General features: G+C 42.6%; 1 protein-coding gene across 3 annotated transcripts; it reads right to left on the reverse strand.

Moving 5' to 3' along the window:
- Positions 1–471: 471 nt before the first annotated feature.
- Positions 472–25225, reverse strand: gk5 (glycerol kinase 5). Of its 3 annotated transcripts, none has more exons than XM_084058340.1 (17): positions 25101–25225; positions 24320–24747; positions 23889–23982; positions 23713–23788; positions 21648–21741; positions 20699–20830; positions 19222–19297; positions 17509–17570; positions 16797–16870; positions 14358–14418; positions 9570–9696; positions 9379–9483; positions 8737–8831; positions 7923–8026; positions 7234–7293; positions 5936–6069; positions 472–2964 (listed from the first exon to the last, which is right to left on the reverse strand). In XM_084058340.1, exons 2-17 carry the CDS (start codon positions 24455–24457, stop codon positions 2786–2788), a joined length of 1611 nt encoding a protein of 536 aa, XP_083914466.1. In that variant the 5' UTR covers positions 24458–24747; positions 25101–25225; the 3' UTR covers positions 472–2785. The 3 variants fall into 3 exon arrangements, with proteins under 3 accessions (XP_083914466.1, XP_083914467.1, XP_083914468.1); XM_084058341.1 differs by having other exon boundaries at positions 25016–25158; XM_084058342.1 differs by lacking the exon at positions 20699–20830.
- Positions 25226–25636: the final 411 nt, after the last annotated feature.

Below are 25636 nucleotides of genomic sequence, written 5' to 3' on the forward strand. Positions count from 1 at the left end.
ATGTTGTCATAACATAGCCAATGACAGCACGATAGTCCCTTTCGGCTTGGGGATCTAGAGTAGACTACCTAAACCAGATAGATGCCAGGTTCATTTGTTGACCTAGCATCCTGTAGTTTGTGTAGTTTCAATGTACATATTGTTTTTTATATCATTATAATGTCTAGACTGATGATAGGTTCTTAAGTGTACCTATGATCCTAGATTACTGAGACACTACACTGTCTCTTTGCATTTGACGTATTACCTTGCTTATTGGAAGTTGCTCTGGATTAAGAGTGTCTGCTAAATGCCTAAATTGTAAATTGTAAACCAATCGGATAGCAAAGTGCAGACCTGCGCTTTCTGGTAGTAAACAATTTACTTTAATTCAATTTTTATGTTACAACCGTGCAGAACCTCTAGTTTTATCAAATGCCCATATCATCTGAAACTGATTAACAAGCAGTAAGCACTATTATAACATTTTTTTATTCCAACTTTTACACCATACTGTACATACTCATAACATGTGTTAATACAAGTTAACAAGTTTACATCATTCATTTGTTACTTTGATCACAACTAGCAATGTCTCATGTTTTCCATTCATGAAATAAGTTGTTACCTTGATCACAACTAGCAATGTTTCATATTTTCCATTCATGAATTAAGTTGAAATGTTAACCCTATAAATGTTAAGCCCTATATTAATTATACTTTGAGAATTCCCCCCACCCCCCCAAACGAAAGCTAAAATAGCCGATCTACAAGCTCACAACACGATGCATTGTGAGCTATGACATGCCCAAAATAGGGATGCCAGTTTGAAAGTGGCTAAAATAACTTTCAAATATGTATCTTTGACTCAGTGTTGGCAAGCAGCATGGTGAAGTGGGATTTTGCACAACTAGCAAATCAATATACATTAGCCCTTAGATTAGAAAAAGGTACAAATAGAGTATAAACAATAATGCTGAAGAAGTAGCAGAAATTGGGACATGAAAGTTTAACCACAGTACCCTACAGTAGCATCCCTATTATGGGGGCAACATTTGGCAAAAGTAGCAGCTCATACAAGCTCACAACTCGTTGTTGTAGATCGGCTATTTTGCAAGTGAAACCAACAAACATCAATGTGGTGGCCTCTGTTGGCAAAATTTCAGTAGTGTAAACACTTTTGTAGACAATGACATTTAATGAACCCTCACATTTGAGAAATGACATTCCCATTAACACTTTATTTAAAGGTATTCAGGGAAATACAGTACCACTTATTATACTGTAAGTATTTGTTCCAATCACCTGTGTTGTTCCTATCCCGTCTAGGAAATGCCAAGTCAGTTAAAATAGCCAATTTGTGAGAAAATATGGAGAATTGTGTGTGTGTGTGGATTAACTCCATTTAATCTTGGTCTGTGTGCATAGCCAAGGGAGGTCTTATTATTATTATTATTATTTTATTTTTTACAGTAGTACAGTAGTGCAAAGCTATTCGTATCATAAAATCATCTTGGGTGCTAACTGTTATTGTACATGCCCTCCAATTCATTCTCACTGGACATGTACGTTAGTATATGAATGTTCAGTATGCTGCTCAGTGCTCAGTGGTAAATATTCATACATTAAACTGACCTAGACCTAGAGCATATCGCCTCATTTATGCTCTGTTGTACAACGGTGCCACGCGCTGAAAATAGAAGACCTACAAGCTACACCATCGTACGACGGAGCATAAATCAGGCTGCAGCCTGAAATTCAGTCGTATTCCCGTTTAGGAGTAACACTACATTTCCAGTTAATTTACATGTAACCGCACAACAAGTATCACATTGACAAAATACAGTCAAAAATACATAATTACTACAATGGTGAAACAGAAAAGTGTTATTAAAGATCAAACAAGAATCATGGCATCCTAAAAGCCTCATGTTGCCAAGTGCCAAGAAAAACAATATCTGTAGGCCATGTTTCTTGCATAGCTGACCCAGTTCAAAGTGTGCTAGAAATTCTCGTCCCTTATTTGCGCTTGCACTCTCCATTCTACTTGATTCCGGTAGGCAGTGTGTTAAATTTAGATCAGAGCAAAGTCTACATTCAGAACGAGGCTCTGTTAAAGCATCAGACCAACGTAACTAACCACTGCCAATGGAATCATTTTCTTCATAGATGAAAGGAGGAATGCGATTCCTTAGAGAGGATCATTTCAATCTGCAAGGAAAACGCTAGTCCCTGGTAACAGTGTGTGGTTGCTATGGCAAGAAGAGGCTAAAATAAGACTGTAAAATTAAGTCTTTGGCGCCGCCATGTGGACAGGCCATAACACGACAGTATCACAGAGGGCTAAGAAATACCTCAAAAGGCATCAGAGGCACAAGACATCAAGTGGAAGGAAAAAAGGTCAACAGTTATGAGGTGGTTTTATGGTCCTATAGGCTACATTTGATTGCACATTTGATTTTAGAGCCCAATACTTGTATTGTACTGGACTCATCATAAAATGATTGCTCCCTTAAATCATATTTGCGTTGTGAAATTGTTCGTCCGTACAAGTCACAGTTGCTGACGTTCTGTGGAGTTTTGCTCAGGCAGTGTGACATAACCATTAGATGTGGAAGGCTGTTAGTGACCATAATCACACGGCCGCCATATTGCCAGGTGGGAATGGAGGGGGCAGTATGTGCAAAATGGCTGTCGTGTGAAGACGGCCACTACACCTTTGTTTCATACAGTATTTCACTCACTGCCCATCTGTTAGTCCATCCACCTTCATCCAATCCAAGTCTCCATCCATCCACGCCCAGCATCAGGGCTTGCTGTACCAGTTCATGGAGCGCCTGACAGCGCTCTCCCATTTCTGTGGGACTGGGACGTATGGCCCACTCAGGATTGCAGGACCTCCGTTCGCCTGAGGTGTCCCTTGAGGCACAAACACTTTATCCGTGCTTTGAAGTCTCTTCAGCTCCTCCAGGCTCGTCCAGAAACCTTCAGCGTTAAGAGGGACAGGGGGACATTGGATCAGCAAGTTACTCAATGTCCTTTTTAAACCAAACCTCAAGGTTAACAGAGTGTGGTTTTGAGATGAGTAGTCTCTTTGCAGCAGTCGTCTAGTTTAACTCCTTGAACATCTTGATAGTAGAATCCTCTGCCCCCTCTGCACCTTACCATATTCTACTGAGCTTTATTCCAATATGTTTTGTATTGTATTGTATATCGTCGGTGCCCAGGACAAACCAGCTAACTCCATTTTCAGGTTTTTTTTTTTTTAATAAATCAACGCTATTGAACACCCTTTACGTCTGTGTAAAAAAAAAAAGTTTGAACCAATGAAAAGTATTAAAAAGCGCCTCTGACAAAACCTAATCTCTCACAAACAGATTCTGTTCTCCGCTTGAATCTGTCGGGGGGGGGGGGGGGGGGGGTTCGTCATAACGTGTACGCACTGGCCTACAAGCACCTGATTCGGATGCTATCAATGCATAGAATGGGAGATTATCACGTTCTATCAGACCATTGAATGGGCGAAGTAGGCGACCTACCGTCTACCCCGCGATTTATCAGACCATTCAGTGGGCGTAATCAGGAGCTACTGACCTACCGACGGAGATGACTTAAATACTTTAGTTTCGGTTTTGGTTTTGGTAGTTTCGGTTTCGGACCATGACGGAGGCGCGCAGTCTCAGGCGAGGTGGAGCCCCGCGACGGGCCACCGAAGGAGCTAAGGCGACTGAGTTGCCGTCCGGAGCGGTGCGACCCTCGCCTGTGCCTACTCAGCGCCGTTCGAGTTATGTACCGATATGGACAGAATCGTAAATATTGTTGTGGGGACTGCTCCGCCTCCGTCGGTAGGTCAGTAGCTCCTGATTACGCCCAATGAATGGTCTGACAAATCGCGGGGTAGACGGTAGCTCGCCTACTTCGCCCATTCAATGGTCTGATAAAACGTGATAATCTCCCATTCAATGCATTGATAGCATTCGAAGCCGGTGCTACAAGTGGGCGTGCCTTCAGATCAGGAAGCAGGCCGCGCTTTACCCAATAAAATGTAGTGGGCGGGATTTACTGTCTGCTCTCGCTTCCCACTGAAAACAAACCGAAACTCAATTAACAATAGCGTCCTCGGAGCAGACAAAACCACAGAATGATATTCACATTTTAACTTGCTCTTTCATCATAGAAACAAGTGGGCTTATAACCAAAACGATCCATGTTCTCTGGGAGAAGTGGTGTTAGTGTTCTGTGTAGAAATATTGTTAGTGGGAATGAAAACATAAGCGCACCACCGGAAGTGGAGCGCTGAGGGCAGACCAAAAACCCTGTTTCCTTGCGCATGGGTGCTTCATTTAGCTCCCCCAGAGCCAAGTGAAAGAGTAAAAAACAGCAGAGGGCGCTGTTTTTCCTTTTTATTTGGCGATGGTTTCCCAGATTGGACAAAACCTAACAACTCCATTGGATCCTCAAACTGTCCGTCAATACCATTCAACTCCCCCCTCTCGTCTCCTGCTGCCTTTGCACAACACAGGCAGAGCGCGCTGACTGTGCAGTCAGAGAGGAGAAACACGGAGCAGCACATAAACAAACTAAATGGCAGGGTTTTTCTCCCCGTAGTCTGTTAAAACTATGCAGTTTACCGGTTTATCAAACTTAGCACTGACGCTAATGTTATGAAAACAAGTAATTATATTTCTAAAATCTATGAAGTGTTTAATGAGGAGAGCAATGTGACAAGAAGAAAGGAGTTCATAGCATTTCTGTCGCGCTGGTTCTACTACCTCTTTGCAGAAGTTATTGTAATATTTAAAGTCCTGTTTATTATTGTAGGCCTATATAATAAGTGTCATGAAGCATCAGGGCATTAATTCACACGTTGTGATGCATTGTGAGCTTGGAGATCCATTGTTAGCTTTTGGGAATTTGTACCCTTTTGAAACCTCTCCCTCAGCAGCGAGTGGAGCTATTGTTGTTCGGACTCCTAACTCCATTTCAGCTTGATTTCTGCTTGTCTGAAACTACTAACTCCACTTGCGCTGGATTTGGGTAAAGTGTTGATAATATAATGACACATGCAAGTATCTGACAATACATAAAGTCACTATACCAACTTTGATGAGGCAGTATTGCTTTGTTTTAAAGCTTTTCTTCATTTCCTGAAAAACTTATATTTTGTTTTTTTTGTTTCCTGAACAATGAGCGTTTTGGAGGTTCGCGCTGGACAGCAAAGATATATTATATGTATTACTGATGAATTGAGTACAATGAACCACAATGGTAACAAGCCCCTGGGGCCTTTTGTGTTATCCTTTTATCATAACCTTTGACTGTACTACCTGTACTGTTAATATTCGAGTCAATAAAGAATTCAATCAATCATCTTATGTCTGATAAAGAGACAGATTACTGAAGAAGAAATTCAGTGATATCTGATGCTACAGTATATAATAGCACCAGTCACAATAGGAGAGTGTGTTGTACTATCCATTTCACCATCAGCGTGCCCCATCATTCCTTTTTTTCATGTTACTCAACATTTTCTAAGGCACTCTCTGGATCAAAAACTTTATCAGCTTTCTCAAACATACTGTATGTTTATTAAAATGTTTGCCAAGAAACTTCTCTTTTCATATTCTTAACAAGACAGAGTCTAATAACAGCGTGGCCTCCCTGTTCTATTCTGACATTTTGGTATCAAGTTACTCTGTGTGTACTTTGCAGTTTGTAAACAAAGCTGTCCAAATCACAATGCAGTGTTCAGTGGTAAAGCTACATTATACACTCACTGCCTGCATTCGTGTACTAGTGTGGTGGTCAGTGGTGGCTTATCCAACGGGCTTGAGGTGCTGAAGCACAGGGCACCAACCTTGGGCGGGCACCAAACGGCGTGAAGAAAAAAACGCGCCGGTGAATCGTAATGAGGAAGCACCGTTGTGTGTGTGCGTGTGCGTGCGTGCGAACTTACCCACTCCCAGTCCCGCAACAAAAGCAGCCCCAAGACATGACATTTCATGATGGCTGGGTCGAACTACCTTCCTGCCAAACAGGTCTGCAGTCAGCTGCATGACGAAGTCATTAGAGCAAACACCACCATCCGCCCTGGGGGAGGGAGGACAGAGGGATGGAGGGAGAGGGGGAGGGAGAGACAGAGAGAGGGATTGAGAAAGAGAGAGAGAGTGCAAGAGAATTTCATTACAATAAATCTCTTTGCTATAACAGAATCACTCTGGCCAGAGAAACATATACCCATAATGCATTATCAATCAAAACTGAATGGCATTAAATAGAGGCACATAATCAAGTGTAATAAATACCCTCAAGTGGTTATTTATCTTCACAGGTCCAAGGCTGCAATCAGATAATGTTCTGTGCTTGCTAGGCGGGATATCTAAAAGTGCATCCAGCTTGGTCGGACGCCAGTTGAAGAACAGTGCTCAATCTTTCTGAAAACAGTTTTAAAGGCCTGAACCATATGAACTCTAGCGTCGCTATTCTGGGAATAAAATAACAGATCTACCAGCTCACAACACAACGCATTGTGAGCTTGCACATCTAACTACAACTGAATTGCTTGTTGGATTATCTACTAGAAACTGATGTGAGCTTGTAGCAAATGAGTTGCCTTGGTGCCATTTTAATATCCTTTCCACCAGAATAGTTTGCGTCATGGTATTGCATGTTCACATGGACAGTCAAGGAACCGGCCTAGAGAAACTTGTATTATTGTCGATCTCTGGTTTGTCCACATCAAGAGCCCTCATACACTTTGTATAAAGCTTTATCGTTTGTAAGAGATTAAAAAGAGGTGGGAGGCTCTCTGTACACGGTACACCCACCCACTACAATAAGACGGCACCCAAGAGTGATGGCTGGAGAACAGCCAGATAGTCATTACAAGGAAACAATTTTTAGAACCACATACCAAGTAGACTGAGTCACAATCCAACTCAACATTCTAAGTAAGAACAAATCAACTCTATTGTAACACAGTGCCACCATGGATGGACTGTTTGACTGTTCTAAAGTAATATCCTATTCTTCTGACAATGGACCAGTACAGGGGTTCTCAAACCTTTCCATGAAAATGTAAAATGTTTGACAATAAATCTGGCAAGTGGCAACACCGCTGATTACCTGCATTACACCTGCAGTAGCCCTGCATTACACCTGCAGTAGCCTACTAGGGAGGAAGTGGACAGATATTGAATGAAGCAGCACACAGAGAAACACTATAACTGTGGTGGATGAACAGTGTTGCCATACCTGATCTTGGTGATGGGGATGTGAGTTTCTCTCAGCATGATCTCATATAGCTGCTTGTTCCTAGAGGGAATAGAGCACCATAAGCAAGACGGACATCAGAGATGAGCGGACATGAGCAGAGATGAGCATGCATGAGGAAAAACACACATTCATGTCAGATGTAAACGCCCGCAGCAACACAATCTCACCCCAAGTCGCTGCTTGGTCAAGTTCCCCAGGCATTTGTTTCTGATGCTGTGATGCCCTCTAGGGTTATATTTAGTTGCTAGAGCCTAGAGGGCACAAATACACTTCTATAACACCCCACAATATCTTAAATAGATCTCTCACTCAGGCATGTGTTGCTACGTGACGATGGAATGCAGACTGTACACTAAAAATGGAAAACAACGCATCACACAGATTCACATTTTGGCAGTTAAAATTACAGACAACAAGGCAGCGTCATAAGAAGTAGGATTGATCCTCGTGAGGCGACAGCCAAGCGATTGCCAGCGCAGAGCGATGCAAAGCCTGCTTCTAACGACTCAGCGCTGTTCGAGTTCTACACCGATAGGGTGGGCAATGGGTTATGATCAATCTCTCTGCGCCAGCATTGGACGCGAAAGGCACACATTGAATGTGCAGAGATCAAGTCCAATCAAGTATGGACTTGTCAACACAAGTCCATACAGCAACTAGTGACTCACCTAAACGCCACAGACTCCAGAATTGCACGGACCAAGTGGCATTTGGTTGTTGATGGTTTGAGGCCCATGAAGGAAGTGCATGCTGTAGGGTCATTCAGAGGCGCCTGCGAACACCATAACACTCAACATTTCAAACACTTAAGGGACACTAGTAGCAGAAGAGCTACTAACATGTAAACATTACTTGTAAGGTTAATTAAGGCGTTGATGTTTACAATCAAAAGCCTCTTGTTAACTAAAACAGAAGGTGTTAATTTATGTATTTGTAAAAAAATCGGCTTCATTAAATTAACACTGAGGATTTTACTATGTGAATGTATAAATAGGAATCAATGATTGAACTGGACATGGGAATGGTACAATGAACTCATAATTATATAATTAACAATTTCAAAGTCTGCATCTTAGTGTGCATGAAATTAAGGACAAACACTTACACAGGTCACATAATGGTCAGCAGAGAAAGAAGAGACGAGACAATATTACAGAAGGGCCAGATACAAAAACAAATACACAATAGATACATGCATCAGCAAAATGCTCATACAATCTGATCACACACACACACACACACACACACACACACACACACACACACACACACACACACACACACACACACACACACACACACACACACACACACACACACACACACACACACACACACACACACACACACACACACACACACACACACACACACACACACTAAATACATCCATCTACAGTACACATACTGCCAAGTGAAATGTAAATATTATTTTTTTCACTACACATCACAGAGCGCAAATAACATGCATACTACACACACCTGCAGACCACTGAAGGCTGGAACGAAACACACTCCATCTGAGTGTGGAACACTGGAGGCCATGGCACTGCTCTCCTTCACATCAGAGAACAGCTCTGTGTGTTGATAGATATATTGTAAACATTTTTGGGTGAAATACGTTTGTAGTCAGTATGGCCACGCATTAGCCTACATTACAGGTTTCAAGGGGCAGTTTCAAGACATCAAACTATTTGTGTCGTTTCAAAGCACTGCTGGCTGAATGATACGTTTTTGCAAGGTAGCTTTCATTTGAACACACCTAGCCTACCCGTACCATGAATGCCTTCTGAAAACCTAATCTGCAGCCATGACTTTTCTTATACAGTACACATGAAATTAAATATCTTCCAGGATAACTTATTTACCAGTACATTTGTCATTTTCCAAAACTTTTTTTTACTTTACTTTTCAACACTTTTGCATGAATGGAAAAATGTTGTCTCCAGGGTTCCATGAAAGGAAAAGTTTCCCAGGACATGTGGGAAACCCTGTTACTATAAATGGATAAAGTGTTAATTTAGCCGTTTTACAATTCTCAGAGTTAAATTAACACTTTTTTACTGTTTATTATCTACCTTTGTTACAACATCGGTCATAATTCTTCACATCAAAAAGACTCACCCAGCTTTTGTGCCCACTTGATAGCTGTACCCGTATCGGCTGCGTTGCCCTCTGCCAGATATACCACTTCTTTGCCAATTTTCCACCCCACAACAGGGTATAAACCTTCAAAATAAAAAAACACAGGCTAGTGACTGCACTGCAAATTTTTATATAAAAACAGTTGTGTGCGTGAGTTTATTTGGTTTTACCTGCTAAAGATGTGTGTGGCTTGTTCCCTGTGTTGATGTTCATGAAGGTCCCTGTTCCCATGGTGATCTTAACGTCACCGACGTCAAAGCAGCACTCTCCAAACATGGCCGCCTGCTGGTCGGCCATCTACCACAAAGAGACACGGGCAATCTTTCATTGTTGTGTTATCAATTAGACATCCTCGAGATGATTTAAATGGATTGAATGGATCAGAATGTAGGAAATATAGCACGTTGCGATTGTAATACAAGAATGGTCTGAATCCCATGTGGAAGTGTTTCTCAAATAGGATAGTGGAACATGGAAGAATGTATTTTACTGTTATTTTTAGTGATAAAACATTGGCAACATTTGTGTGAAGCTGCTGATCTTTACAAAATTAATTTAAAAAAAAACTTTTACTAGCACCAATGTTATTTAACAGAAATAAATACTTATTAGTACATTATTTGTAAATATTGACATGGCCACAGTTTTAAATAAATCTGCTCAGCAACACATTTCTGATCTGGCGCAGCGCTCAGGTCCTGGACCTGGTGAGACGAAGGAGGAGCCTGGCCAGGAGACAACCCACAGAGCCTAGTCCCTCCACGTGCCAGAGCCTCCCCGAGTCCCGGCAGAGTACTTCCGGAGAAGCGGACTGCCCTGTCTTTCCCTATAGGACTGACCGTGGGTGCTACTGGGACGTAAGTCGGGGCTTGATCAACCCTGGCTGGGTCACCTGGGCGAGGGTGTATGTTGTATGTTGCGAGACCCGAAACACCCTATGACCCCAGGCTACAACACTGATGATACGTCCCAGTTGCATCCATGTGATGTTTTTCTTTATCAGTTATTCTATTTATAGTGGCTCATAGGAATTTTTAGACTACGTGACAACCAGGAATAGTTTGGTGACCACAGGAGAGACTGTTGACAGCCGGAATGTAGACGGCATCCCGGGAGCAGTATGGGTTAGCGCCCCATGCTGTGTCTTCCGTGAGGAAGAAGCCCAACAAACCCGCGGTGAGGCCTTTAGGAGGGCCATTCCAGCGTACCGCAAGCGTGGCTAATACCATTAGACTGCCCAATCTAGTGGTATCGGCCCAAGGAACCATCACGCCAGAAGGAAATGTTTGGATCGGGGCGGTGCATCTGATCTGGCGCAGCGCTCAGGTCCTGGACCTGGTGAGACGAAGGAGGAGCCTGGCCAGGAGACAACCCACAGAGCCTAGTCCCTCCACGTGCCAGAGCCTCCCCGAGTCCCGGCAGAGTACTTCCGGAGAAGCGGACTGCCCTGTCTTTCCCTATAGGACTGACCGTGGGTGCTACTGGGACGTAAGTCGGGGCTTGATCAACCCTGGCTGGGTCACCTGGGCGAGGGTGTATGTTGTATGTTGCGAGACCCGAAACACCCTATGACCCCAGGCTACAACACTGATGATACGTCCCAGTTGCATCCATGTGATGTTTTTCTTTATCAGTTATTCTATTTATAGTGGCTCATAGGAATTTTTAGACTACGTGACAACCAGGAATAGTTTGGTGACCACAGGAGAGACTGTTGACAGCCGGAATGTAGACGGCATCCCGGGAGCAGTATGGGTTAGCGCCCCATGCTGTGTCTTCCGTGAGGAAGAAGCCCAACAAACCCGCGGTGAGGCCTTTAGGAGGGCCATTCCAGCGTACCGCAAGCGTGGCTAATACCATTAGACTGCCCAATCTAGTGGTATCGGCCCAAGGAACCATCACGCCAGAAGGAAATGTTTGGATCGGGGCGGTGCATCTGATCTGGCGCAGCGCTCAGGTCCTGGACCTGGTGAGACGAAGGAGGAGCCTGGCCAGGAGACAACCCACAGAGCCTAGTCCCTCCACGTGCCAGAGCCTCCCCGAGTCCCGGCAGAGTACTTCCGGAGAAGCGGACTGCCCTGTCTTTCCCTATAGGACTGACCGTGGGTGCTACTGGGACGTAAGTCGGGGCTTGATCAACCCTGGCTGGGTCACCTGGGCGAGGGTGTATGTTGTATGTTGCGAGACCCGAAACACCCTATGACCCCAGGCTACAACACTGATGATACGTCCCAGTTGCATCCATGTGATGTTTTTCTTTATCTTTGTAATGTTATATTCATCAAAGGTGGGGTATAACTCATTCATAGCATCACATGCTAGCTATGGTTTTCTCTTCGATTCAGAAATCAGCAAAAGGACTACTGAGGACTACTGAGGAAAATGTTTGAGGACCACTTCTATACAGCATTAGGTTTGAAGTACTACAAAGTTAATGACAAATGCTCTTAACTCCAATACAGCGTTAACCTTTCTTAATACAACTCCTTCTAGGAAAAACCCTGATAAAAGGTGACCCTGGTCCTGATGCTGATTTAGAACAGTCACAAGGTCTATATTGAAGCCCTACAGTATTTGAAGGTTTAGGCATTTTCAACTATTTTGAAAAATATTTTAAATAGTTCAAATAGACGATTTACAAGCTCAAAAGGTGTCGATCGGCTATTTTCACAAAAAAACTTTTTTTTTTCAAAATAGTAAAAAATGCCAAAAAGGTTTAGGCATAAGGGCCCGGGGCAAGGCAAAATAGGGTCCCAAGTACAGTACCACACCCATGCTATGCAGTATGGCAGATCTTCCATGGGAACATGACTTCTAACTGCATTTCAGGTGAATAGCTGTTAAAAACAAAGATCTAAGGTAAGAGGCCAGTTCTCCTCACTATGGTTCATTGTTAAAAAGCAAAATGTAAATTATGTGCTCTAGTGGTCATGGACAGAGTTGCTAGGGTTGCAATTAAAAGCAGCTGAGGTGTCCGTTGCAACGTACAAGGGCAGTTTTTTCTTATTGGCACAAAAAGCACTTTGGGCAGTGCTTTTTCCACCCAGAAAGCGCTATGTGTGCCATCGGCAATCGAACAGAGTCCACTCACTTTTTAGCTTGTGTCAGTATGGAGGGACTATGGGAGAGAATGTGCTGTTTTTGCCCATTATTGGAATTTCGGCAGCTCTGCTGCAGTTAAAGAGAGTGCATGAAAACATGTAGACACTACGGTATATGCGAGATATTAGAACTAGATGTGCCGAGGTACCACATTGTAGGCTGTATGTGCTTATGTTGAATTAGCTTTCAGGGGATGGACTCAAATCTTATGTTCAGGTGTGTACAACATGATGCTGTTTATTAAGGATTTAAATAAATAGACAGTCCTCCATATAATCTATTGATGTTTTTGGTTTTACATAAGAGCATAACCTTGCGTCACCAGACTTTCCACCACAGAGGAAAGCCTGGTATTCGTTATTAAATGGCCCGTGTGAACCGGTCTAGGCCACGCCTACTGAAAAAAAAGGAAAAAAACCCTGTGGTTCCGGGTGTGTGGGTTTCGTTTTTTCAGCCCCGCTTTGTTTTGGTTGGACTAGTTTAGTCTCGCCAGTCACTACGAGTTGGAATAAAGGATGGATATACCAAACAAACTATTTCTACAAGCTAAACTACACCGCATCAAGGGTTTTATTGGGTAGGCCCTAAAATTAAAATGCCCTTGATCGCGGGGAATTATTTTGGGGTGATGCACAGGCACCCGTGGTTCCGGCTTGTGCGGGTTCCGTCCTCCTGACCGGATCAGAAACCCGAAAGTGTATTGATCCCAGGCTCAGGGCTGGACTTACCGTTGGGCTAGGGTGGGCTGCAGCCCAGTCGCCCCCGACTGGGGGGGGCCTAATTTTTTTTTAAATAAAAATAATATATATATATATATATATATATATATTTTTTTTTTTTATAATTTTTGTTTCTATGATCAAATTGTCAAGTAACCCTACCGAATTAACCAAATTAAAGTAACAAAAACCCGAAATAAAGGGAAAAAATACCCTGCCCAGGCTAATAAGAGCAGGCTATGTAAACTACAGACGATGATAAAACTAATCTCACAGTGGTAGATAACGGTGCTCTAGAGTTGTCACGACAACCTGAGCTAGCAATGAGGTGAAAGTTAAAAGGTAAATCAGCAGTGGACACACGATCATTACAGGACAACAACAATCGCCGAAAGTTTAAACTAAATGTCGGTGGCCATCTGTGCGGTGCAGGGGTAATAATGTTCCTGCCCACCACCATGGAGTCTGAAGTTTTAATCCTCCACGGTGCGCTTTGGCTTGGCCGGGTGCACCAACAAACACAATTGGCTGTGTTCACAGTTGGGAAGCCCAGTTGTGGAGGGTGATCGCTGCACTAGCAGGTTGTGGTCAGGGCACCTGTTAACAGTAGGGAGCTGAACTAGGAAGGATAATGTGTTCTCCGCACATGTTATACCCTCCTCACTCAGTGTAAAAGAAGTTTAAAAGAAGTGACTGGTGACATCATTTGTATCGCCGGAGACACATGTTTGTCTAACAGCCTGGCCTCTTCAAGACTAAACAGTAGGGGTCAGCAGCGACAGGGAGTCATTTGGAATTGACATAAATTGGAGGAAAAATCCAAAACGGAAAAAAGACAAAGAGATTTCTTCTTTTTTTTTAAACGTAATCATCGCCACTTATCTTATATCTTATTCCATATCTGGAAAATTAGTGCTGTAATCAGGTAGCAGGTGAAGTGTTTTGATAGACAATTGAACAGTGGGAAGGTGTTGCAGGGGAGAGCTGGCTTGTTTTGACACAACAGCTTGTTATAATAATGTCCCTTGTGTGTTGATAGGTGCATTATATCTCACAATACAGCCTTTCATAAAGACTGTAATTCTGTATTGCAGAAACAAGTGTAGTGCTGTACTTTCAAAATGGAGAGGCACTCACCACCGACATGATTGGAATGGCAACACCGAAGATGGAGGCATCTGTGGATCCAAATTGATGGCTGGTGTATAATGCAAAAGAGAGAGAAGAGAATGCGTCATGGGACTTAATGAAAGACTAAACGAATGTCCATGTGATTTAGTTCCCCCTTTCCCCGATTATTTCACAAAAATAATTCCAGTGACGTTCTCATACAGCTCCTTCCTGGGTTGCACACTACTGGCAGTCAGGCATCAGTTTCAGTTTCAGTTTCAGTTCAGTTTATTTCCAGCTTTTGGACAATACAAATGCTTTAGTGCAGTAAGACACAGTACAGGCAGTTTACACGTGTCCTTGATGCTGGAAAAGGGGAAGGGAGAAGTTTATCGAGCCCTACCCCTGGCTCAGTTTACATATAGAAAAGAAAATAGACAATCATTTTGATGATAGTAGGAGATACTATAATAGATAACATAATAGAAGAAAGGAGTCAATGTTTTGACACTCCTAGATAGGAAATGTAAACATTTCAGTGTTTAACACTCATCAGAATCATCATCAATAGAAAATAGAATAGATCAAGTAGAAAGGTCTGTTTTTTGTTTTGTTTTTTAACATCGGTAACGGTAAATAGTAAAGAAAATAAATAAATAATAAATAAATAATAATAATAATATATGTTTTGACACGAGATACATGGTTTCTCCCACACATGACCTTTCTCTCATGTGGGAGTCAGGACGGCAGAGAGCTCTGCGTCACTGTGGAGCGGGTGGCAAAGGTAAGTTATAATATGATAGTACAGAGTATGTTAAATGAAATATGGTCTAGTTATTATCAGTAGATTGAGTTTCTTCCTGTAAGTATCTGTCAAAGTAGCTATTTTTCAGTTTCCTTTTGAATTGAATGATGTTTAGGCTTTTTTTAGTGTCATCAGCTAGCCCACTCCACAGTGACATTCCACAGGATGAAACAGACATGGACTTGAGGGTAGTGCGTGCAAGTGGTTGTTGAAAGTCTGATGGGTTTCTGAGGTCATGGTGACTGCTATCTTTCTCTGGAAATCTATTTTGTATGTTGATTGGAAGTGATTCATTTTTTGCTCTGTACATGACTTGTGCTGTTTTAAATTTGACTAGATCGGGAAACTTTAGAATATGTGAATTGTGGAAAAGAATATTTGTATGGTCACGGTACCCAGTGTTATTTATGACTCTTATGGCTCTTTTTTGTAGTATGGAAAGTGAGTGAATTGCTGTTTTGTAGGTATTTCCCCATACTTCTACACAGTAGGATAAGTATGGTAGTATCATAGTGCAGTACAAGATATGAAGTGATTTGGTATTGAGGATGTGTTTTGCCTTATTAATAACAGCTATGCTCTTTGCAATCTTGACTCCCACATGCCTTATGTGGGGTCTCCAACAGATTTTGTCATCCAGGACAACACCTAGGAATTTATTTTCGTATACACGCTCAATTTCAATGTCATTTATCCTAAGATTTAGTTCTGTTGTAGTGGCGTGGTTGCCAAAGACCATGAACTTTGTTTTTGTTAAATTTAGAGAAAGTTTGTTATTGTCAAACCACTGTTTATATTTGCTTAGTTCAGTTGACATGGATTGCACAAGCCGTTGGATGTTTTCCCCACTACAAAAAATGTTCGTGTCATCGGCAAAAAGTACACATTTGGTAACATTTGATACTGTACACAGGTCATTAATGTACAAAATAAATAATTTGGGGCCCAAAATTGAACCCTGAGGTACCCCACAAGTGATGTTGAGATGATTTGATTTGAACTCTCCTAACTGAACATCGATGTTGTAATAAAGAATTAAACCCACCCATCAGAGATTTGCTGGCATATGTTCCCATGTGAATAATGTATTTTATATCTACTTAACCCATTAAGACCTGGAACTGTGTCATTTTAGATTTGAGCTAGAAAGCATTATTTTACACTTTGGGCTATTCAAAAATAGCAGATCTACAAGCTCATAGCGCGGCACCGAGTGCCGCGCTACGAGCTTGTAGATCTGCTATTTTTGAAAAATCGTAAAAATGTGTGCAAATCTTTGAATATATATATTTTTAAAGCGAACATTTTTAACTCAAATTTTTGCTTCTGGGGGGACCCTGGGACAAAATATTTTGATGGGGGTCCGCGGCCAAATACATATAATTTTGGGGGTCCTTGACATGAAAAAGATTGAGCACCACTGATATAGAAACACACGTTTTTCAGAATACTGTTGAGATTTAGGAGACATGTAGAATCGGCTTCAGGTCTTAATGGGTTAACACTAGAAGTATTCAGATTCATGGTGAAGATGGAGAAAACTACTGTTAAAGTTATACACTTCCCAAGAAAAATGCTCAGACACCACTGAATGAACTTGGCCTACAATATGTCACAGGCTTCTGTTGTTGTATGAAATAAGCAGATGTCCAACTCACCCTGTGTCCTGTACTTCAGGGAGAATGGAGACAGGAATCGAAACAAGAGAACACAGGAGTCCACTCCAGCACATCTATGTGAAGAAACACACACGATTTTTTTTTACCACTATGCCATTAATACTAGATATTTACGTAGAGTAGCTCTGTGAGTTCTGCCCCTGAGGAGTCTGCACTGGTTTGAGATCGAGAGATTTAATTTCCTCTCCACCCCCTTTCCGGTTTGTCTATAGAGTTCACCCCAGGCCCATGCTCACCCAGTTATATCCAATTTACAAGAAACGGAGCAAAGTCTGTCAGGTGTTTTGATGTAGATCCTGACCTCAACTCAGAAGTATATGACGGGGCCCTAAATTACATATTAACAAAACTTCAAAGAGTGGGTAAATAAAGGAATTCTCACACTGGGAGACTTGTATGAGGCAGGCTCTCTTCAATCTTTCCTCATTTACAGTAGCATTCCAGGACCTATTAATCATGCCAATATGCCACATCAAGCCCTCATTAACATGGCAATATGACCCCTAGAATCAACATGGCAAAAACCTGATACTAAAGAATCAAAAAATGAAAAGAATCAAGAAAGGTAATTTAAAAGTACCTCAAACTTGTACTTAGGTACAGTACTTGAGAAAATGTACTCAGTTACTTTCCACCACTGCACACATATATCCCCTCACTGACATAGTAGTACGTATGAATACCACCATACCTGATAGGTGTCAAAGATCCCTGTAGCACTGGCATTGGAATAATCTGTGGCATGGATACGTCCTGAAAACACATGAAGTGACACAGTGACTCCAGAGAAACCCTTGCAGGAGCTCATTTCACAGGCGTTAGCTAGTAGAGAAACTTTTCTGTGGAACTTCAGCCAGGCCATGATGCAACAGGACTGGGAATACAAAGGAACACTCAGTCCAGGGCTTATAATTCTGATGAAACTTGTGAGATTCACAACGCACAATTGAGTGGCTCGACTCAAATTTTGTCTCCCTGCTCTTCTATTGGGAAATTTAGATTGTGTCAAAGGTCATGTCTTCACCTAGACACAGGATCTGACACAAATCTTTACCTGATGGTCAATATTAAATTTATCCCCCGAGCAAGCAGGCCGGCTCTATTAGCTCAATGGTAAAAATGTCGGCACTTGGGCAGGAAAAAGGGTTCAATTCTGCTTTAATTGTTGTAATTGTCACAAATAATTGCGATGAATGCTTTAATTGGTTATTTGGCATTGAACATTGGAACTTATAAATACAAATTACATTTGTGTTTGGATCTTAGGCTTTGTAAACAAAAATCGCACAGGGCAGATATGACAAATGACATAAAGATACAAAGAAATGACTGACATCATTTTATACTTTTGGAATGGGATGGATGCATACGGTAACAGTACTTCTGCTGGCATGGAGAATAATGTTAGTTAGAGTAGTAGGGATGGATGAGCCAACCTAACACTGGTAGCTGTTCAGAAAGGCATGAAACAAGTTGTGGCTGGTAGCCAATACATATTTCTATATATCTGTAAATGTTGACAAACCAGCCTGGCAGCACATTACACATTCCTCCATCTGGAACTGGGAGAAAGGAGACAACGAGTCATTCTAGCATGATTTCTTTTTTTTTAAAACTCAAGTGATCCTGGGCGCTACACTCCCCCCACCAGCCTAGGGAGCCCAGGGCCGAGCTCATGCCTCCCTTCAGTGCATGAGAGCCAAGCATGAGAGCCAACCATGAGAGACCTTCTTGTCACCTGACAGGGGTGAGTTTCCCTGGTTGGACGTAGCGCATGGAAGGAACACGTTATTCCAACCAGTTCCCCTCCATCAGGCGCCCCGGCTGTCATGGGGGAGGTGGTATTTTTGCAAATAAACATAGAAGATTGTTACTCATTCCTTTTCTTCGGTCTATTGTACCTGGAATTATGAGGAACAACATATTATTCATCGCCTCTGTACAATTATCTGCCAGGTTGTGAGGGATGGCATAATACTAAATTCCATATAGAGAGTACACACCAGGCTATCGCGACCACACCTACTTGGCTTGGTTATGACCACTGAACACCATCAACTGCAATGTGTTTACAGTTCTGTCTCTGATCATCTATAAGGGCTCATCGAGTTGACAACTGTTTTTTAAGTACAGCTACTACAGCACTGTGCAAAACATTGAACTGATATTTATGAAAATAAATTGACTATTCAGCCAAGAATCCTATAGTCAATTTGAGTATTATTATACTTTATTATTATTTTACTGGCTATGTGTGGTGTCAGCCCTCCCAGACATTGTATTGATATCCACGGCCATTCACATTTTATGTGAAATAATTTTTCAAAAGGAAAAACGGGGCCAACATCCACAAGGGGAGATAGTATTCATATAGGTGTAATAACACAACAATGACATACAGTACCTTTGGTGAGCTTGTAGAGGAGCCAGGTGTCTATTGTGCCATAGCAACAGTTGCCTTCAGCCACAGCTTGACTTAGCTGAGTGGAGAGAAAAACAACAGATCTTGTTGAGTATGACTATGAGATGTTATGTCTGAATTTTCAAATGTCATTTGCACCCCTAGGACTTTCTCATCAACAGAGAATACCTGATCACCTTAATGGAAACCACAACTAGCTAACATACCTTGCCAAACAAAACCAACGGTTTAACTGGTAGAACTTGATCTCCTTCTGTCCTCAAGCAACACTGTGCTTTGAAAATCCAGCACTCTCTATAATAGACATATGATGTATAATACACACCCACTCACCTAAGTGGCCCTTTTTTTTTTTTTTTTTTTTTTTTATCCCACGATTTTGTAACCCTATTTTTTACACCCAGTGCCAATTGTCTATGTAATCCTGGGCACTACCTTTCCTCTGCCAACCTAGGGAGGCCAGGGCCGAGCTCATGCCTCCTTCAATGCATGAGAGGCAACTGACCTTCTTGTCACCTGACAGGGGAGAGTTTCCCTGGTTGGACGTAGCGCGTGGAAGGAACACGTTATTCCAACCAGTTCCCTTCCCCTCCATCAGGCGCCCCGGCTGGCCAGGGGGAGGCAGTATAGTGACCAGGATTACTGCATGTTTTTGTGAGGGTACCTACCCTAGGAGACACGGGGAGAACATGCAAACTCCACACAGAATGCCCTTTCGACAACCCCACCTAGGGTATGGGCACTGATGACGCGGAGGAGAGAACACACCACCAGCGCCCAAAGCATCCCCTGCGGGAATCGAACCCAGGACCTTCTAGCTGTGAGGCGACAGCACTACCGACTGTGCCACCGTGCCCCTAAGTGGCCCTTTTGTAATGGAAGCACATCTGAACTGATGAGACTCAATTATTATTATCCAAAATACTTAGGATTTTGTTTTTGGTGGTTAAGTGGCTCAGTGGTTAATAATGCAGACATACTATTGTTTTAAAATGTAAAATGTTCAGCACATTGGAATAGACCCTATGACACATTAGGAGTCCATTAGTAAACATTTAGGGCTAGGCCAATGTGTTTTTGGTTAAATTATCATTTTGCATGTCTGTGGCAAAAATGAAATATTAAGGAAAATGTCCATCACAAGCTGCCATGGTAATGACCCCTGGTCCACACCAACGCAACTAGTCGCAACTGCCATTGGGGATAAAGGTTACAAGTAGTTGCATGTTGCAAGGAGTTGTGAGGAGTTGTGTGTCCCTCATGGGATCAATAAAGGTCTCTGTCTGTCTGTCTGTCTGTCTGTCTGTCTGTCTGTCTATCCACAGTGACATATCTGCTGATCAGTAGAAGTAGGCTGCAAGTTGAATGCTATATATTAACTGCTACTCTGGGTTGGAGGTCACAAACAAACTGGAGTTACAATGTCAGTGTGTGCACAGTCGCGCACGCTCGCACACACCTGTTTATAATGTGTAAGAGCCCATTTGAGTCGGAAAGTCACGTGTTGGGTGGAGAAGACTATAAGGCTAGCGGCCAAGAAACGCTTCTGCCTGGACATGAAGTAGAGCGCCTTCATCACGCCATGGATTACCTGCGATCGTGACACAGACAAGACAAAAGCCAGATTGAATGAATTGACATCATGACCAGCATTCAACTTGCACCTTTTCCAATTAAATATTAACGCTTTTTGATTAAAAGCGAACTCCTCTTACAATAAGGAAAAAACATTTCTAGTTGGGCAACGCTACACAGTCAAATTCTCTGTGTTAATTTATCCACACCACCCTCACACTCCCCTCTACCCGCCTGAGGGACACCCCAGCTCCGCTACAGCCCTCCATTGACTTTCAACATTTCAGTGTAAGGTGGAGTGGCACTGCTCCTTCCTGTTATGATGCCGGGATATGGGGTAGGAAGGGTGAGACAATGGCAAATGCAGATGAAAGTTTGATATCGTACTCAAGACTCAACAAGTCTGTTAAAATGTATTATTTCCCCATGATCGTCTCTGCCAGAACGGGGGGCCTGGCCAAAAGTACTTGTCCCATCTACTCGCCTTAGCTTAATTTCTACTTGCCCTGCCTAGGGGGTACCGTGGCTGGCATGCCGGCCCACATGTTCCTATTCTGGGCATGTCAAAATAGGTGAAAATTTTAACAAAAATAGGCAAACATTTGGCGAATAGGGGGTGCCGATGGCCTAGTGGTTAAGGCGCATACCACATAGGCTCTGATGTAGACAAAAAACATTTGGCAAGTATAACAGATCTACAAGCTCACAGCACATCATGTTACGAAGCATTGTGAGTAAATTAGATCAGATATGATATTTCCACTATGTGACGTACAACAACATATAGAGGATTTAAGTGAAAAATCATTCCAAACGCACACACCCACACTTACTTTCATGGTACACGAGCTATTCCAGGATCTCACCAGGTCTGAGGACCTCAGGTCCTGCCAGCTGATGAAGTTATGAAAAGGCACCCCTGTGGTCCTAGCAGATGAAAATGTGAAAGAAAACAGTGTTTTGGTTCTTTTACACCTGGATAAACTCCAGTGTGGCGGCTATCAAACAAACGTATTTAGTCACAGTCGGGGAAACGTTTACCTGCCAGATGCGCTTGCTTGTCAAGAAATCACTGTTCCAGCATACTGCGTTTATTTTATAACGTTAAAAACTGTTAATTTAACCGGCATCTGAACATAAAGTGAATCATAGCATTGCGTTGAGTTTGCGTACAGCGGTCAGCAAAGTTGGACTTCCCCCGTTCACCCCCTCTCCATTTCATTCATAAAACCCACAGGTGAGCAGCTGATTTTACAACTACTGACTGACTGACGTAGCACCGAAACACCACGTGACCCTTTTGTGAATGGCGTGACCAATGATTCAATAAAAAATCATAACAAGCCATTAAGCTGCCTATACCCTTCACCAACATCCAGTGTCTTATTTTTAGCCATAATCATACCATGTCATCTGCAGCAACGGTGTTTGGTGGTCTAAGTTGAGGTGGGTTGTGGTGACATACCTGCCAAAATTAGGCTGTAAAAAAAGAGGGAGATTTTCTGTGGTATCGACAAATGGCCTACCCTCAAGGACCCTGTCCCAATATAATACTAGAATGTGAAACTAAAATGAATTTTAAGTGCAACATTTGTGAGAGTGTGAGTGTGTGTGACTCTCTGTGTGTGACTCTCTGTGTGTGTGTGTGTGTGTGTGTGTGTGTGTGTGTGTGTGTGTGTGTGTGTGTGTGTGTGTGTGTGTGTGTGTGTGTGTGTGTGTGTGTGTGTGTGTGTGTGTGTGTGTGTGTGTCTGTCTAGCGGTTACAATATCATGGTTGTATTAGGGTTTTTAAATGGGAACTGAAATTTAGAAGTGTATATGGGTCAGCTGTCATATCCGCCCTAGGGTTGCTACGACTTTAGCTTGCACTAATTGTCCAGGTGCCGTATGAAAATGTCCCCGCCGACGAGCAAAAAATCTAATAAGCACGTTGATACAAGCCGATACCCGCTAAGTGCTAGATTGGACGGCCTGGACGGAGGGGTAGTGCACCAACAACAAGGCATTAAGGCTCATGAGGTGTCACCAAGTCACTGAGTAGCTGACTGCCTTGTGTGTCAACGAGCGGGTTATGGCAATATTGGACTGTCAAATACTGATTTATAATTTACGATTGTATGGGTGCCATCATTTCTTTATTTCATTCCATTCCAATGTGATAGTTCCTTTTGTTAAAGGGATCCTTAACACCTTGCCGTTGAATCAACCCTTGATCAAGCTATATGAAAGGCCATGTCACACCTATTGTTTCTTTGTCATGGGACCCCTGCCTGGCTGGCTGGAAGAGGGAGGTGCAAAGACACTTGAAAATATTTGAGGAGGAACTTCTTTTAGGAGAGCTTGGAAGTGACACGACGGTGAGAGGAGCACACTGAGTTAGATCAGTGGTTCTCAACCCAGCGGGGTCCCGACATGATTTTGGGGGGGTCCCCAGGTGATAGAAAAGTGATTATTTTGAGGGGTGACGGCCTGAGTAGAGTTGGGTGCAGGCCCTCGTGGGCTTTGGGGACAGGACATTCGAATGGAAACATGCTTGTTTTTGCGGTTGGATTCATATTTTATTATATATTATTATTTCTTATCAGCTTCACCTATACTGGATATATCATTTTTTCATAACAAGCACGCCATCAATCTGGCATGCAGCACTTTCCACTCCACACCAATGCAACTACTTGCAACATAGGCCACTCTCGACACCAATGAAACTCCTTGCAACATACAACTACTTGCAACCATTATCCCCTATGGCATTGGTGTGGACTGGCCTTAAAACGGTTTTGTTGCAAAGAGTTGTGACTAGTTCTTGGACTAGTTGCATTGGTGCGGTCTGGCCTTTAGGCATAGGCCTGAAAAAGGTCCTTGTCCTAATTAATAAAGAAAAAGACATATAGTTACCTATCCCAGGTTGTGAAGGTCCCTCTTTGAGTGGATATACCGATGGCTTTCATCTGATGCATCTGTAGACCTGCATCTGTATCATATAAACGCACAAAGCTGTGTGAGAAGATAGCTGTTATTATTAACAGCACAGAATTTTAGAGACACACGAACAGTACATGTTCCTACTGTACCGAGCACAGCACCCTTGACGACAGTGATGAAGCCTTTCCACAGATCCTCAGGGTCCATCTCCACAAAGCCTGGCTGTGGATACAGCAAAACCACCTCCAAAGACACATGCAGTAAAACATGAGCTATTGTTGTGTACTGGTGTGTGTGTGTGTGTGTGTGTGTGTGTGTGTGTGTGTGTGTGTGTGTGTGTGTGTGTGTGTGTGTGTGTGTGTGTGTGTGTCACCCACACACACACACTCACATTTCTAACCTATTCATCATTTACAAGGAAAACTATTGTTTCATATTTCAACATGACAGGGAGGCAACGATTCGATCACACACACAGTGTGTGTGTGTGTGTGTGTGTGTGTGTGTGTGTGTGTGTGTGTGTGTGTGTGTGTGTGGAGGGGGGGGGGGGGGACATATAGATAGAGATAATGTACAATACCTTTGTGGCGCATGACCCTCGAATCTTTGCCTCCTTGTCATAAACATGGCATCTGATGGAGGATGTCCCCACATCCACTGACAAAATGAAACTTTCTTTTTTGAACCCATTCCTCTCAGTGGGAACCTGACGAATCATTGCAGCAATTAACAAGTCTAGACCTCCTCTGTCGCAATTCCTAGTAGTGTGCTTCCAACGGCAGGGACAGGCCGTCCATGATTTATCACTTGTCTGTCGCTCTTGTTGACAGTCTTTAATGTCCCGACCTGACCCCCAGGGTAAACTAAGGGACCCGTCTCCACAAATAAAACCCTCTTTGGCCTTCGGACTTTAAACACATGGAGATTCAGCTGCTTCAGAGTCAGACTCAGATCGATCGATCATCAACGTGTTCCCAGCCTTAAAGTTTTACCATCAAAAAATAAAATCTACGAATGAGAAAAGCACAAAAGTATTTAGTCAGAAATGCTCATCACAACGGTCAACAACAATAATAATCATCATAAACTGTTCAAAGTTTTTGAGTGATCTGCCTCCCTCCAGTCGGAGCAGCAGTATAGCCTTGGATCAAGACTATCATAGATTAGATCTACGATAGATACGAAAGTAAAAGTCAGACTCGATACATCTATGATAATCTTGATCCAAGGCTAGGGGAGCAGCTATTTTAATGTGCTGGTATGGAAGTTAACTTACGCAGAAAGAAACGGTCGAGTTGGAAACGTTTATGCTGCAACAGCTGCGACATCACTATAATGTAAATTATGATTTAATAACTCACAAATCGAAGCGCCACGGGTCACTGGTCATCGTTGTTCGCTGTCCTAACTGACTGAGGTGAGCTTGAACTCTGTAGCTGATATTGTTAACCCAAGATTCTGTTTTGTTGTGGTGGGCGTAGCTAATGCTTCCCCCTTTGTCATCTTTAGGCTTCCGTAGTACTAGTAGTAGTCAAGACGTATACTTCGTAGTACAATGGTGTCGCTTGCCAGCAGTGGTGGATTTACATTTTTATTTTATTTTTACTTAAACGTAAAAGTAGCAAAACTGCAATGTAGAAATACTCTGTTACAAGTGAGCCTGGAATTCAAAATCTACTTGAGTCAAAGTACAGAAGTATTGGTACAAAAGTAAAAGTACTCATTATGCAGAACCATTTCACAAGCGTTTTTCAAATGTATAAAAATCTTTTGAAAATAGGCAATCTACAAGCTCACAAAAATTGTACTTAAGCACAGTACTTGAGTCTTGAGTAAATGTACTTTCCACCGCTGTCTACAAGATAAGTTGCGTCGCCGAGATTCAAGAAATGTTATA

The sequence above is a fragment of the Gymnoscopelus microlampas genome (genome assembly GCF_963454915.1).
Source record: "Gymnoscopelus microlampas genome assembly, chromosome: 5".
Taxonomy (NCBI): Eukaryota; Metazoa; Chordata; class Actinopteri; order Myctophiformes; family Myctophidae; genus Gymnoscopelus; species Gymnoscopelus microlampas.